This window comes from Rattus rattus, chromosome 1, assembly GCF_011064425.1.
Source record: "Rattus rattus isolate New Zealand chromosome 1, Rrattus_CSIRO_v1, whole genome shotgun sequence".
In the NCBI taxonomy this organism is placed as follows: Eukaryota; Metazoa; Chordata; class Mammalia; order Rodentia; family Muridae; genus Rattus; species Rattus rattus.
This window is the reverse complement of record NC_046154.1, coordinates 28195387-28209798: the sequence shown is the minus strand read 5'-3', so window position 1 is coordinate 28209798 and position 14412 is coordinate 28195387. Positions and strand designations below refer to the sequence as shown.

The following is a 14412-nucleotide window of genomic DNA, read 5'->3' as shown; positions in this document are numbered from 1 at the left end:
TGTGTGTGTGAGTGTATGTGTGTGTGTATGCATGTATATGTGTGTATGCATGTATATATGTGTATGTGTATGTTTGTGTATGTGTGTGAGTATATGAGTGTGTATATGTGTGAGTGTGTATGTGTGTGTGAGTGTGTGTATGTGCATGTATGTGTATGTGTGTGAGTGTGTGTATGCATGTATATATGTGTATGTGTGTGTGTGTGTGAGTATGTGTGTATGTGTGTATGTGAGTGAGTGTATATGTGTGTGAGTGTGTATGTTTATGTGTGTTTGTGTGTGTATGTATGCATGCGTGTACATGTGGAGGTCAGAAGAGGACACCCACTCTGCCTAGAGCTGGAGTTCCTGGCAGTTATCGTGAGTCATTATACGTGGGTGCTGGGACCAGAGCTCAGGTCCTCTGAAAGGGCAGCTTTGCCGCCTCTCCAGTCCTTTTCTTGACGTTTTTTGAATTCTCTTATTCCTGAGGATTGATGTCTGTAGGTGTGAGGTTCCTTTAATTTTCCTGTCTGAACTCCACAGAACTTTTTAAAACTGTGAATTGCCCTCTTTTATCAGTCGGGGAGGAATTCTTAGCTGTGTACCTTCAAGTGCTGCTTCTGCCACGTTGCCTTCTCTCCTAATTAGTTAGATTAATTAGTCCCGCTCACTCCCATCGGCTGCATCTTCTTGACTCTGCTCCACAGTCTCTGGGCTGCGACTGTTCTGGATAATTTCTTGAGATCCATCTCCCAGCTCATTAATTGGCTTCAGCTGTGTCTAATACATGCTATTAAACCATACACCGAGTTATTTTATTTTATTTTAATTATGTTTTTATTTCCAGAAGTTGTGTTTGGTTCCCAGCTGAATCCGATTGTTTTTTGTCTTTTTCTTTCCACCCCTGTCTCCCTTTAACTACATCCCACATCCATCCTGTCCGCTCTGCGTTCCGTCTTGTATGTCTGAAAGACTGAGCCCTGTGAAGCCGGTGAAAGGACCCCTGAATCCACAGCCAGCCTACTGCGAAGGACAGGCTGATCTTAATACCTCTCCCACGTCCCCGCGCTGTGTCCCGTTCTCCTTCTTTCTCCCTTGTTACTTTTTTTGAAAGGCTGATTCATCTCATGGATTGAAAAAGAAACCAAATGCAGAGCCTCCGTCCCAGCACCCAGGGCCTCCCTGCCGGGAGGCAGGACTATTAGGATCCGTAAAGACTTCCAGATATGTTTTATGTGTAGCCAAGCAAATACACATTTAAAAATTCATTCTCCCGGTAATGCAAGCCGTAGCATGCTACATATATTGTTCTGCACTCGCCTTTTAATAAAAAAATATGTTTCTGGTTATGAAAGAAATACATGCTCATTTTTGAATAACATCAATTCCCAAGTGTACACATGTAGAAAATGAAAGTCTCCCCGGAATTCATTCCCTAGAGATAACATCTATTTTGCATCTATAAATATATATTTACATAAATGGGCTTATGCAACAGACAATGTTTTCTAACCTATTTTCCCCCCCTTCCCTCCCAATAACCCAACACGACATCGGTCCATGAATCTTTCCGTGGCTCCACATAGGGCTGGGGCTGTGGAAATGGGGGATGAAGTTCCAGCATTAACTGCTGGGTGGCTTAGGACTCCTCACAGCCGACTGAAGCCTCGGTTCCCTCCTCTGTGAGGTGGTAGCATAGCGTCCACTTCCTCATGGTCTAGGGTGGCAGCGAGTTCATGCAGACCGTGTCCCTGCCTCCAGATCCCAGGAGAAGGTCGTCTTTTAATGACTCCTTCCCCCGATTAATGCCCTCATAGAATTTACAGTCTGGATGTGTTACTGTGTATTAACAATGCCTTGTTAGTAGATGCTGGATTGTGCCCGGTGCCTTTTTACAAATGTTAGCCTCGTAAGCACGAAGTTCTCTGGGCTGGGCTGGATTGTGGGGTTCTCTGGATTCTAGTCTCTGAACCCTCTTTATTTTTTCTCCAAGGAGGAGGTGCGAGTGTCCTGCGGGGTGAAGTCCGTGTACTATGTAGGTGCTTCTTCTTCAGTGCTGTCCTTCACCCTGTTTGGCTTTGGGATGTGGGTGGGCCGGCCCTCCTCAGCAGAGGCTCTCTGAGCCCGCTCCCCTCACCTCAGTGATGCTAACCCACCCCCAACTCACGCCTAACACAATTCCTGTGATTTGGAATTAAAAGAATTGAAATGTACCTTTGAAAAAGAGAGAGAGGAGTCCAAAGGAAGCAAGGAGAGGAAGGAATTGAAAACCTTATGCAACAGCCCCTAACCCTCATCTACCAATCATGAAACAGCACAGCCTCTAGGCTCCAAAGGAACCGAGGTTCCCCCCAGTAGTGGTGAAAGGGGGCAGCAATAAGTTTGCAGCATTCAAACTGCTCACTAAATAGCCATGAAGGGATTTCTCTCAGGGACAGTACATGGGTAACAGGAGCTTTAGCTTCACAGAGTCCCCGAAAGAGACATGAGAAATGTTTGAGCAGGAGTGGATAGAACGAGGACTGGTGTGTTCTTCCTGATGATGTAGAGCCTATTGATAGCAAATGGGACTGGGGGGTTAGAGGGGAAGCCAGAGGGCGAGCACAGAGACAGGTGGCTTTGTTCCTGGGACAGAGGGTGGCCAGGCAGCAGACATTTAGTGAGCCCTACTATGTGCCAGGCCTTTGTGGATACAAGGGGGTATAGTCCTGATCCTGTGTTTATTGGAGTCACTGGCTGCTGGAAGCCAGAGAAAGTAAACAGTTGAAGCCAAGGCGGGAACTATTTTAGACAGAGCATTGACATGCTCTCTCCCAGCAGGTCTGCTCTGGGTCAGGGATCAAGCTTCTGGGAGCCGTCAGCAGCAGGCAGCCAGGACAAACTGAACCTATGGAGGAGTTGGAGGCCAGCTCAGCCAGGAGGAAGAGAAAGCCCATGACTGCTCACCCGGCCTGTTGTCAGGTACAAAGCTGGCTTCCTTGCCTAGAGGCTAGTGCTTAACCTTGACTCCACCTGATGTCACTGAGGCCCAGGATGGAGTGACTTGGCCAAGGTCCCAAAGAGGTGGGTTATCCCCATTTGGATGCTGGCCTGGGTTCTGTGGATGCTCTTTCTACTAGTTTTGGGAATTTAGGGGAGTATGGGAGCGATTTTCCTCCATCGTGCTTGGGAAGGCTCTGTCTACGGTGATCCCGCTGACCCACATGTTCTGCTGCATCAAGATTTCCATCCATCCGTTGGAGTGGGGCGTGGGGGTGCTCTTACATGATTCCATTGCTCCAAAGCCCCTTGGGGATCTCTCCATAGGGGCTGAGTTACCCATTCATCCATAGATAAATGGAGCCCCCCCCCAAGGCAGCCTTGGCTGGAGTGGGCTTCTCTGTCATGCTCATCTCTCTCTGCAGAGTGACCCTTCAGAAACCGAGAATGTGCAGCCTCTTCAGCAGAGGGCAGAGGACCCAGGTGACGTCCACAGAGCGGGGGAGGAGTCTCTCACCCTGTTGCTCACTTCTGGGATCTTTTTCTTCATTCCCTATCAGCCCAAAGTTCTCCAAAGGAACGGGGTCCTAGAGCCACGAGTGGGGGAGATTCAAGCCCCCTCCTCAAATTTACCCCTCCTCATATTTCTCATTGTCCCCTGGGATTGCATGATACATTCTCCCTACCCCAGGTGAGCGGGAGATTATGCCTCTGGATGTTGGAGTGCGATTGGCTGTGGTCCGTGCCATGCAGGAGGTACTGTGGACTCGGTAAGGCTTTGCTCCCTACCTCCTAGCTGTGCTGACAGACTGTCCTGTGTAGCTTCCGATCAGACCATATGAGAGAGAGGGGGGCAGGTGGGGGGGGAGACAGAGACAGAGAGACAGAGAGATACAGAGATACAGAGAGACAGAGACAGAGAGAGACAGAGACAGAGATACAGAGAGACAGAGACAGAGAGATACAGAGATATAGAGAGACAGAGACAAAGAGACACAGAGAGAGACAGAGACAGAGACACAGAGACAGAGGTAGAGAAAGAGGTACAAAGATACAAAGACAGAGACAGAGACAGTGTGTGAGACTCTGTGTGTGTGTGTGTGTGTGTGTGTGTGTGTGTGTGTGTGTGTGTGTGTGTGTAAACCTATTTGATATTGGGGTGGTTACGGACCCACACAGCCCATGGCAAGCTGAAATGTAATGTGAACCTGGGTGTCTGTAATACATGGCTTCAGTTGCAGTGAGAGTCAGAGATCTGAGACCAAACTCAGAGAAGGCAGGGTCAGCAGCAGATCAGGATCATGTCTCCCTTCCCTTGCTTGATCTTTTACTGTACCAACCTCAGCTTGGTTCTTTTCTCTGGTTGATTCCTTAACCCCCAACCCCAGGCTCGATCCTCTCCACACAGACTCAGCTGTCTAGCAGGACCAAGCAGCCTGACTTGACACTTGCTTTGCCACAGGTCTGTTGGGTAGCCTTAGGGTGAGCCCTGAACTCTGAGTTCTCCCGAGGTTAATACCACATCTTCCTCACAGAGCAGGGGTGGGAGTCAACTGATCTGTAGGGGAACAGCCATAAAAGAAAGGAGATGGCCCAGCCCCTGTCTCCCACCCCTACATCTCCCTCTCAGGCTAAGTGAGTGGGGAGCGTTCCTGCTCAGGGCTTGCTTGTCCCCACAGCACCCAGGAGCTTCCCAACCTGGCGTTGAGGGAAGACGAGGTGGAGGGCATTGCAGAAGGCATTGAGGCGGCCCTCTTCCACCTGACCCAGGACACCAACCTCCGCTACAAGAGCAAGTACCGTAACCTGCTCTTCAACCTGCGGGATCCCCGAAATGTGAGCCGGGGGCGGCTCCGTCTGCCCAGCCCTCCCTTGGGGTCCCCAGGAGCAGACAGCAGGTTGGAGTGGGTGGTCTCAGGACGGAATGGTGCATTCTCTTCCCCCAACCTCCACAGGACCTGTTTCTCAAAGTGGCTCACTGTGATGTCACCCCTAAGGACCTGGTACAGATGAGCTCAATCCAGCTGGCCCCGAAGGAGCTGTCCCGCTGGCGGGACCAGGAGAAGAGAAGGGTGAGAGCTTTGTAGACAAATCAGAAGAAGGGGGAGGGCAGCGGAAGGGGAACAGAGGAAGCAGGACCGAAGGACAGTCGGGACTGAGAAGGAGCTGGAGAAAACAGAAACCATGCAAGGGAGTCTTCCAGGGCAAAGATAGGAAGAGAGCCCAGACGTGTGTTTCTCTGTAGAGCTGGGCTCTGTGTGTGTGTGTGTGTGTGTGTGTGTGTGTGTGTGTGTGTGTGTGCATGCGTGTGTGTGTGTGTGTGTGTGTGACGTGTGTGAGGACATCACCATTGCTCCTCTTTCCATCCCAACTTCAGGTTTGGCAAAGGGGCCCCACAACTCCACTCTCTTCAGTCAGGTCCTCCTGGGTCCTGCCCGTGGGCCTGCATGGAACTTTCGGGAGTAGGGAAGGCATAGCATTGAGCTTGCTGTTGGGAATGCTGGCCCAATGTTTGAAGGCCAGAGGCAATAGTCCAATGCTGAGGTGCTGAGGTGCTGAGGTGCTGAGGTGCTGAGGTAATAACCCAAGTCCAGCCGGTGTCCCCATCCATTCAGCCAAGTTTCTGTCCAGGCACTGCAGGTGTCCTCAGATGGGAGTAGCTATGTAGTTTGGGGGTCACTGAAGCTTCTGTGCCACAGCTATTAAGAATTCCATGGTGGGGTGATGGTGAAGAGATGGCTCAGTGGTTAAGAGCACTAGCTGCTCTTCTGGAGGTCCTGAGTTCAAATCCCAGCAACCACATGGTGGCTCACAGCCATCTGTCATGAGATCTGGCTTGCAGGTGCACATGCAGGGAGAGCATTCAAATACATAAAATAAAATAAATCTTAAAAAAGGAAAGTAGCAGATGTGCAGCTTGGTCTTCATACGGGTTCCCCCAACAACTGGAGCAGGGGCCGTCTCTAAACCTGTCGCCTGTCTGTGGATCCTGCTCCCCTAACTGGGCTGCCTTGTCTGGCCTCAGTGGGAGAGGATGCACCTAGCCCAGAGGGGATTTGATGGGCCAAGGTTGGAGGATACTGGGATGGGGAGAGGGGTGTTCACCCTCTCAGAAGAGAAGAGGTGGGGAAGATGAGAGGAGGGACTGTGTGAAGGGGGACTAGAAGAAGGGGGACAGTGATCAGTATATAAAATGATAGGTAAATAAATAGATAGATAGATAGATAGATAGATAGATAGATAGATAAGGAAAGAAAAGAATTCCGGGGTGGGAGCTGGGAAGGAAGCTCAGCTAGTAGAGAGCTTGCCTTACAAGTATGAGTTCGAGCCCCGGAATTGATGTAAAAAGTCAGCATGGTGGCATGTGTTTACGATCTCAGTGTTGGCTAGGGAGGCAGAGACAGGGAAGCCTAGTGAAAGACCTTGCCTCAAACAGTAAGGTGAATGGCTCCCGAGGAAGGACACTGAAGACGGACCTGTGGCTTCCACGTGCATTTGTACACATGCATCTAGCCATCCACTAACACACACCCCCACATGTGGGCATAAGTACACAAGCAAGAAGGTAATGCACACAGGGCCTGACCTAGTGTGAGCTGTTTTGAGTACAAAACTGAGTATGTCGCCATCACGGAGTCTCCCTGCCTGGGTGTGGCGGCTGCAGGACCCCTGTCTTCCTGCACCATTAGGAAAGGAGAGGGGCTGGAGAGATGGCCCAGCGGTTAAGAGCGCTGGCTGCTCTCCCAAAGAACCCAGGTTCAAGTCCCAGCACTCACATGGCAGCTCACAACTGTCGGTAACTCACACAGACATAACACGGAGGGAGATCACCAATCTAAATAACATTTTTAAAAAAAGAATTTGCTTTAAACAAGCAGAAAAGGGGAGACAGGCTTACAGGTCAGGTGACTTTGCTCAACAAAGGGGGTGACAGTCATTCCTGTGAAGCTAGGCTGAGCCCTCCTCGCGTGTTGCTTAATACCTTGCTCTAAATCCCCAGAGAACAGATAAACTGAGGTTTAGAGGCAACTAAGTGGTGGCCCAAAGTCACTCTAATCCTTCAATCTTTATTAATGACCCATCTGGGACTCAGCCTGCAACACTTGTTCCCACACCACAGCCTCCCTGGGGACGGGTGGGTGGGGCAGCCAGAAGCGTAGTTGACTTGGGTGAAGGCCAAGTACAGCGACATTTCTTAGAGGAGGCACGACTTCAGTAGGACCTGGAAGGGTAGGGCTGAGGTTCTAAGTGAACAGAGAGAGGCTTGAAAATGAGGGGAGCCCCCAAGGGGAGGTCCTCGAAGGAGGGAAGGGAGCGACTGGGTCCTGGGTGGCCAGAGGCCCCTGGCTGAGTTTGGCTTGGTTACTGCAGAGCCTGGATATCATTGAGCAACAACAGAAGGAACCGTACAGGCTTCCCGCCTCCAAACTGACTCACAAGGGCGAGGTAGAGATCCCGCGGGACTCGGACCAGATGCTGACCTTGGAAGACCTGATGGTAAGGGGCAACCTGAGGTCGACACAGGTACTCCTCACCCTGCTGACTATGGGGCCCTGAGCACGGCCATTGCCTACTCCATGGCCCCATGTTCAAGACAGTAAGTAGGTCTGGCACTGTTCTCCCTGCTGTTAGCCTAACTCCAGGACACTTGTCTTTACGCTCACCCCAAGCACAGCCACTCGGGCTTCAGGCGAAGGGTTTTTCCAGATGTGAGAGACACAGAGAGATCTGTTTTTATCAGTGGGTTTATATGCTTGGAGTTGTCACAGGCAAGGAACTACCCGAGACCCTGAGCAGTAACGCCAGGGGCCCTCCTGACCTTGCCCTTGCACTGGAGGAGGCCCAGGACTTAGGCCTCTAACTGATGGGCCAGCTGCATCCCCTGGTGGAGCACCATCCTTTGGTGGAGCACCATCCTTTAGCGGAGCACCTCCATCTTGCCTGGAGCCTGCTTAGTATGGTGGCTCATCTGTCCCAACTTGGTTAACCAGTGTCCTGTGGTCAGCAGGACCTTCCCCTTGTCCCCACATCCATCACTCTGAGAAGGCCACTCTGGCTTGGTTGGGGTCTTTATGGGTCGGTTGTCACTTGGTTCTGATTAGGAGATGGGTGGAGGGCAGGCAAGTCTCTTAGCTCATGTTCAGTCATTCAGTCCAGATTTATGGAGCCTTTCCTGGGTACCGGGCCCTGGGGGAAATGACAAGAGTTTGACAAGACGACACTTGCGGGTTTGTCACCTCCCACCCCAAGTATTTGAGCCAGGAAGAATCACTGCCTGTGTAGAGAGGAGCCCTCGGGGGTGCAGCTGCTCCCCAGCGTAGACCAAGCACATTCCCTCGAGAGGCTGCGTGTCAGCATTGGAGACGGACTGGAGACACAGAGAGGTGTCAGGAGAAGGAAAAAGGAGAGGACAGGGGGACAGGGAAGGTGACGGAGAAGAGCAATCTCCACTCTTACTGAGTCCCTGCCGTGTGGCCCCTTCACAAACAGCACCTGGTTTGAACATGGCGGTTACTAAACGCAGTTCGTGCTCCTGCTGAAACCGGAACCGGTGTCCTGGGCTGGAGAGGGTCAGGGATGTGCCCCTGGCAGTGTCTCAAAATCTCTTCAAACCTTCTGAACGGAAGGGATTTCTATTGAGAGGGTTAGAATGTTTACTCTCCTGGGTTCCATCGCCTGCTTCTGAGGACTTGACCCAAGGAGAGAAGCAAAAGTTAGGAAAACACTTTGTGCACGAAGATGCCTTCGGGGCTTCTTGCTAGTGACAACTGGAGGTGACCTGAATGTCTAGCAGCTGCAACACAGTTGGTCCTCGTGGGGGGGAGGGGTCTAGAGGGACAAATGTGTCTATTGCAATGAATGGGGTACAAAACAGGGTGCAAAGAATAGGACCCCCAGACCCTCTGCATAGAAAAACTATGAAAGAACACCCAGTGTACCAACAGTTGTCCGGAAAAAAAATGGTGGGGTGTTTTTTTTATTTACAATTATTTATTTCCCAAGTTTCTTTACGAATTTTCAGTGTTTGGAATAGAAAAACATACCTAGAAAAATAAACCAGATTCTTGAGGCTCTCTGCGTAGAGAGGGCTCCTGACCTTCCCGGCCACCTTGCCACCAACCCCCCCTTCAACCTCCGTGCTTTCCAGGAACCCATGGTGCCCAGAGAGTGCAGCCTACAGGCCCTGACGACCCCCCTGGAGGACACCGCAGATTGGCATCAGCACCACCACTGTGACTCCAGCTGCCCGATCTGCACGGGTGGGGGAGGCAGGAAGGCTGACAGTGGGAGCCAGCCAGAGCTACAAGCTGGTATCAGCCACAGCATGGGTGAGTAGCCGAGTCCGAAGGCGGCAGAACGGGAGTGCCTGTGCCACAGGTCACCTTGGAATGAAGACAGCGCAAGACTTGGTTCCAAGGCAGGCGGTGGGCTGGCTTCTCCCTCTGTATACACATTTCAATTCTTGCCTCTGTTCTTTGCAGATCAGAAATCCTCAACTACACTGCCAGCCTTCTCCCCGGCCGCCATGAACGGGGAGGAAAACGCCATGCAGAAAGCCCCAAGTCCAGCTCCTGTGTCCTCTCCAGAGATGCTCAAAGTTGGGAAGATACCCCCTAAGGAACCACAAGACAGGTATGGGATTGGTAGCCAATAGGTGAGCAACCCAGCATCCTGGGTGGGACAGGCCACCAGCTGGAGTAACAGCATCCACACACTACAAGAGCTTCATTCCTCTGTGATGGCTTCTTCCTTTGTCTGTGAGCCTCTCTTTTTCTATCTGAAATGGAGCTCACAAAGCTTCCTGGTTCCCTCCTGCTCAAGGCCAATGCTTGGACCAGTGTTCAGGTCTCTACAGTGAGAACACAGCCCTTCTTGGCTCTGCAAACAAAAGGGACCCTGGGGACATCCCAATGAATGACTCCGCTTGGCCCTGCCCTGTCCCTTCTTCTAGGCTCCAGATGCCTGCTGGGCCCAAACCTGTCCCGCCCAGCCCTCCGCCCTGGGAGGGTTCACTGGACATGTTCTCCATCAAGCACTTCCGGACCAAGGCGCAGCTGATCTCCGGGCACAGCTGTCAGCTTGTCCAGGTACTTAGGTTGACAAGGACTCCCTCACGCCCTTCTCAGCCCAGTTGGTAATTCATCCGGTGAGCCCTGTGCTGACTAAACAGATGATACCCTAGCCTGATTCTGACACACACTCAGGCTAATAACTCTACCCCAAGATGTAAGGAGAGAGAGACCTCAGGGGGGAGCGTCCTGGGGCTCCTCACTCCACAGGAGAGTTTGGGGAGTGACTGTTAGTTAGGAAGCCCCTGAGGGTTCAGATACACTGCCTGTCCTTCCCTTTCTCTGACTTCGGCCTGAGGTAATGGGAAATGAATCTGCCTAAGAGCGTGGGAAGTTAGGTGCTGACCAACCTCCTGCCCGCAGGGTCTGCCGGAGGTCATTCGCTCAGCAGGCCGCCTCCCTCCAAACCACATCTGGGATCTTCTAGACAGTATGGGCCCATCCAGGGCAAAGGTAAGCGGCCTGCTTTTAGGGCACCCTCTCCTCTGCTCCCATTTCTCAGCTTCTTCTCTCCCCATCTAGCTCGCCAGTGACCCTGGGCAAGGTTCTCCCTTCCTGGCTTCTTCCTAGAGCGGTAGTTCTCAACCTGTGGATCATGACGGCTTTGGGGGTTGAATGACTCTTCCACAGGGGTCACACATCAGCTATCCTGCATAAATATCAGATATTTACATTATGATTCATAACATAATGTAACATAGCAAAATCACAGTTATGAAATAGCAGCAAAAATGATGTTATGGTTGGGGGGGTCACCACAGCACGAGGATCTGGTCTCGGCCTCGGGAAGGTTGAGAACCACTGCTCTGGAGGAAGTAGGCTCTCGGCGGTCTGCTGGTCTAATTGTGCCTGCAGGCCCAGAGGATGACGGTCCCTTTGCCACTCCCTCTGTATCCCTCAGGACATCTGTGTGATCAGATTGTGTCCCCACGGGTCTCGGGACATCCAGAACTACCGTCTGCTCTACTCCTACCTCAACGACAAGCAGTGCCACTGCCTGGCGACCGTGCATCATGTGAAAATGGTCCTGCTGCCCTTGCCTGCCTTTGAGCCTCTGCCAGCCAGGCTGCGCCCTCTGGGGGGCCCAGGTGAGAACCAGTTACTCGCCCAATAGAACTACAGAGCAGCCACATCCGATCCAAGTATGTGTAGCAGGCCAGAGGCAGATCCAGACCACTTACAGCCAAGACGAATAGGAGTACGTCTGCCGCTGCACCAGCTAGGCCTGGCTTCAGGGCAGGGATCGGCCTAGGCGTGGCCCTAGGAAATCACCTGTGGAAAAGAATTTTAGGGACTCACACGAAGGATGTGTTAGTCTGATCTGAAGCAAAAAGCCTTAAGACCTCGCTGGGCTGCAGTTCCCAGTACTGGAGGCAGGTTGGCATGTCCTCCATTCACCTCTCATTCATTTCATTCATTCATTCATTCTACAATAAGCCATTTTCCCAATTTGTGGAAGGCTCCAAGACAGATGATACACCTCTGGGGATGGTGTAGACTGTCTCCATTAAGCCTTGAGGTCAAACCATCCATGGCCTTACCTCTGCCAGATGACCACTGATCACCTAAACAGAACACTCTGAGACAGGCTCAATCGCCTGCTTGCTTTTCCCCACCTCAGTGACAGGAAGTTCTCGTGACCAAACCTCTGGATTCACTGCAGCCTTTGCCGGTGTGTGTGTGTGTGTGTGTGTGTGTGTGTGTGTGTGTGTGTGTGTGTGTTGACTTCCTCCAGGTCTTGGAACCCTCTTCCTCCTCTTTTCAGGTCTTGAAACTGCTCACACGAGCCTGTTACTGGCTGTGCTGTTCCCAAAGGATGAGCTTCCAGACACAGCTCTGTCCAGCCCCGTGTGGAGCAAGGCTCCAAAGACCGTGTCTTTCAGCAAAAAGGTGGAAAGGATCCGATACTCATCAGAGGACAGGAGGTCAGAGGCCACCCCGAGAGGACCATCTCCCCACGAGGAGGAGCCAAAGCAGAGCTTGGCCCAGGGCAACCTGGCTCCAAGGAGTGTGTGTGCTCCACAGAGCCTCTCCAGAGGCAGGGGAAGTGAGCCTGGGTGGGGACAGTGGTCCTCAGAAGCAGGCTGGCACTACTGCCAGCATCCCAATCCAGCAGGACCCACGTTCCCTGGCATCAGCCGTGGACAGCACCTCCACAGGGCCTCCTGTTTCCATCATGACCTACACCAGCACCTCAAGGTCTTAGTGACCATGAGTCACCAGTTCCAGGCCTCACTGAGGCCCCAAGGCCAGGATTCCTGCCTCCCGTCTACCGTAGTATCTGTAGTTCCAGATCCCCCTGGGTCTTCTTCAGGCCCTTTGGATGGAGGTGGCTCTGGCTGTCCCCTGCCAGAGGGGCCTGACCCTTTAGAGCTTCCAGAATAGGAGTGTTGAATCCTTTCCCAATGCTGAACCCCAGGAACGACAAGTGAGCTCTCCCACACCTGCCCAGTTTGTGTCTGTTCTGCAGTCTGTTTGATGTTGATTTTTGGTTCAATAAAAACTTGGCAAAGTAAGGATTGCATCTGATGGCCGAGAAGGAGTCTCTAGTCCCATCCAGGTGTGGCTTGAAGTATCTTTGAATTTTTCTACACAAATGCATGATCTCCCCAGTAGCTGACTGGAGGGGGGGGGTCCCAAACCATCACTTTGTCCCAGGATGCTGAGTGGGGGTCCTGAGCCGTCACTTTGTCCCAGGACAAAGTCACTATGTGGCTTCTGGAGACATTAGAAAAATCTAAAACAACAACAAAAATCTCTGAGGCAAGTGTGGGCATGCGCACCTTTAATCCCAGCTCGAAGGAGGCAGAGGCGGGTGGGTCTCTTGAATCTGAATCTAGGCTATTCTACATAGCTAATTCAAGACCATCCAGCGCCTTACAGTCTGTAAGCCACTCTAATAAATCTCATATATTTATGCTATAAGTTCTGTTCCTCTAGAGAACCCTAACACACTGTCTAAAACAAAAAACAAACAAAAAACCTGAATTAAGGGGCAGGATCCGTGGTGGGAGAGAAGAGAGACTGGGGTTGGAGGAGAGAGAAAGGCGCAGGCTGGTAGAGGTGTCAGGAAAGCTAAAGGAATTTTATTATTCATGGAGTTGTGGTGTGCACATGCACCCGTGGCTCTCGGAGGTCAGAGAAGAGCATTGGTACTTCCTCTTTCACCGTCCCCTTGACTGTTTTGAGACAGGCTGTCTCCCAGAATCAGAAGCTCACCATTTTGGCTAGCCAGCAAGCTTAACATATTGGCTAATTGCTGTCCCCGTTCCTCTAATGCTGGTGTTAACAGGCTCTTAGCCCCTGGGTTTTCTCTGCAGCTCCAGGAGTTGTTCTAAACTTTGGAAGGCAATAATTTTTCTTTTGGATAGGTCAGGGGTAGGCACAAAATACCATAGTGTTCCCTAGGAGTCCATCCCCATGTGCGTCTGTGAGGGGCTTCACAGTATATGTGTCGGCTCCCTCTCTCTCTGTGGGGTCTCTGTTGAAGCTGAATGCTTTCTGCAGGTCCTACCAACTGCTGGAGACAGCCAGGGTTTAGGTCTGAGAAGACCTTCGGGCCTGCTAAGTGAGTGGTATAGACTTTGACCACTGCTGCCTTGCCTTAGGTCTGGAGTGAGCTTCTCACAGCAGCTTTGAGTCTCGGGACTGAGTAGCTTCCCCAGACTAATTCACCCAGGACACCCCCCAACCCCACCCTGCTACTTTTCCTAACCTACCCTCGCTCCCCTCCCCCTTTGCTGCAGTATCAGAAGCATGCCTCATTCTGGAGCCCCTCTTTCTACCCCAAGAGCTCTGCGACTGCCCTACCCACAGCCGACAGCAGAGGGGGCCCTCTACCTTGGGATGGTGGTCCGGGCTGGCAGGACCGAGTCTGAGATGGGGGCGGATGAGAAAGTGGGAGGGTTTGAGCGGGGAAGGTGGGCGAGGGTGGGTTGCAAGTGGGAGCAACGAGAGTATGCTGGACCGGTGAACCAGGGAAAGAAACGGGGCTCTTGAAGGAACTCCTCTGGCTCAGAGGGCGCGGGATTGCCGCAGCCTCAGCGCTAAATGCAAATGATGCAAATTACTATGCAAACCTGCAGCTCCTCTCGGAGCCCACAACTTGGGTGGCTTTCCTAACGCTGTTGGGGTTGGGGAAACCGCAGTACACGTTTCTCCCAGGCCGCGGCTTTCTCCTGGAGAGACAGCAGAGGCATCGGGGGAAGAGCTAGCCTCTGTCCACCGCCGGGGCCTGCCCTTAGAGGTTCAGTTTGCCCTTCCATAAGCAAGGGTGCAAACGCGGCCTTCTGACAACTCGCCCCGGGGAGCGGGATATAGATGAACCCGGAAACCATGCATCCTGCCTCGGGGTATGGGTTGGGCATATGACCCCCCCCCC

The 14412-nt window shown here is 52.1% G+C and overlaps 1 protein-coding gene across 1 annotated transcript in view; it reads left to right on the top strand.

Annotated features, from left to right (window-relative positions):
- Positions 1-12536, top strand: part of Spocd1 (SPOC domain containing 1) — a 28352-nt gene extending 15816 nt beyond the window's left edge. The window contains exons 2-14 of the mRNA XM_032896403.1: positions 1976-2071; positions 2803-2943; positions 3387-3444; positions 3653-3731; positions 4602-4797; positions 4917-5033; positions 7333-7458; positions 9110-9284; positions 9318-9594; positions 9914-10049; positions 10395-10484; positions 10933-11119; positions 11797-12536. Coding sequence (XP_032752294.1) covers positions 1976-2071; positions 2803-2943; positions 3387-3444; positions 3653-3731; positions 4602-4797; positions 4917-5033; positions 7333-7458; positions 9110-9284; positions 9318-9594; positions 9914-10049; positions 10395-10484; positions 10933-11119; positions 11797-12416 — 2298 coding nt within the window. The 3' untranslated portion in view covers positions 12417-12536. The remainder of the gene's footprint in view (positions 1-1975; positions 2072-2802; positions 2944-3386; positions 3445-3652; positions 3732-4601; positions 4798-4916; positions 5034-7332; positions 7459-9109; positions 9285-9317; positions 9595-9913; positions 10050-10394; positions 10485-10932; positions 11120-11796) is intronic.
- Positions 12537-14412: the final 1876 nt, after the last annotated feature.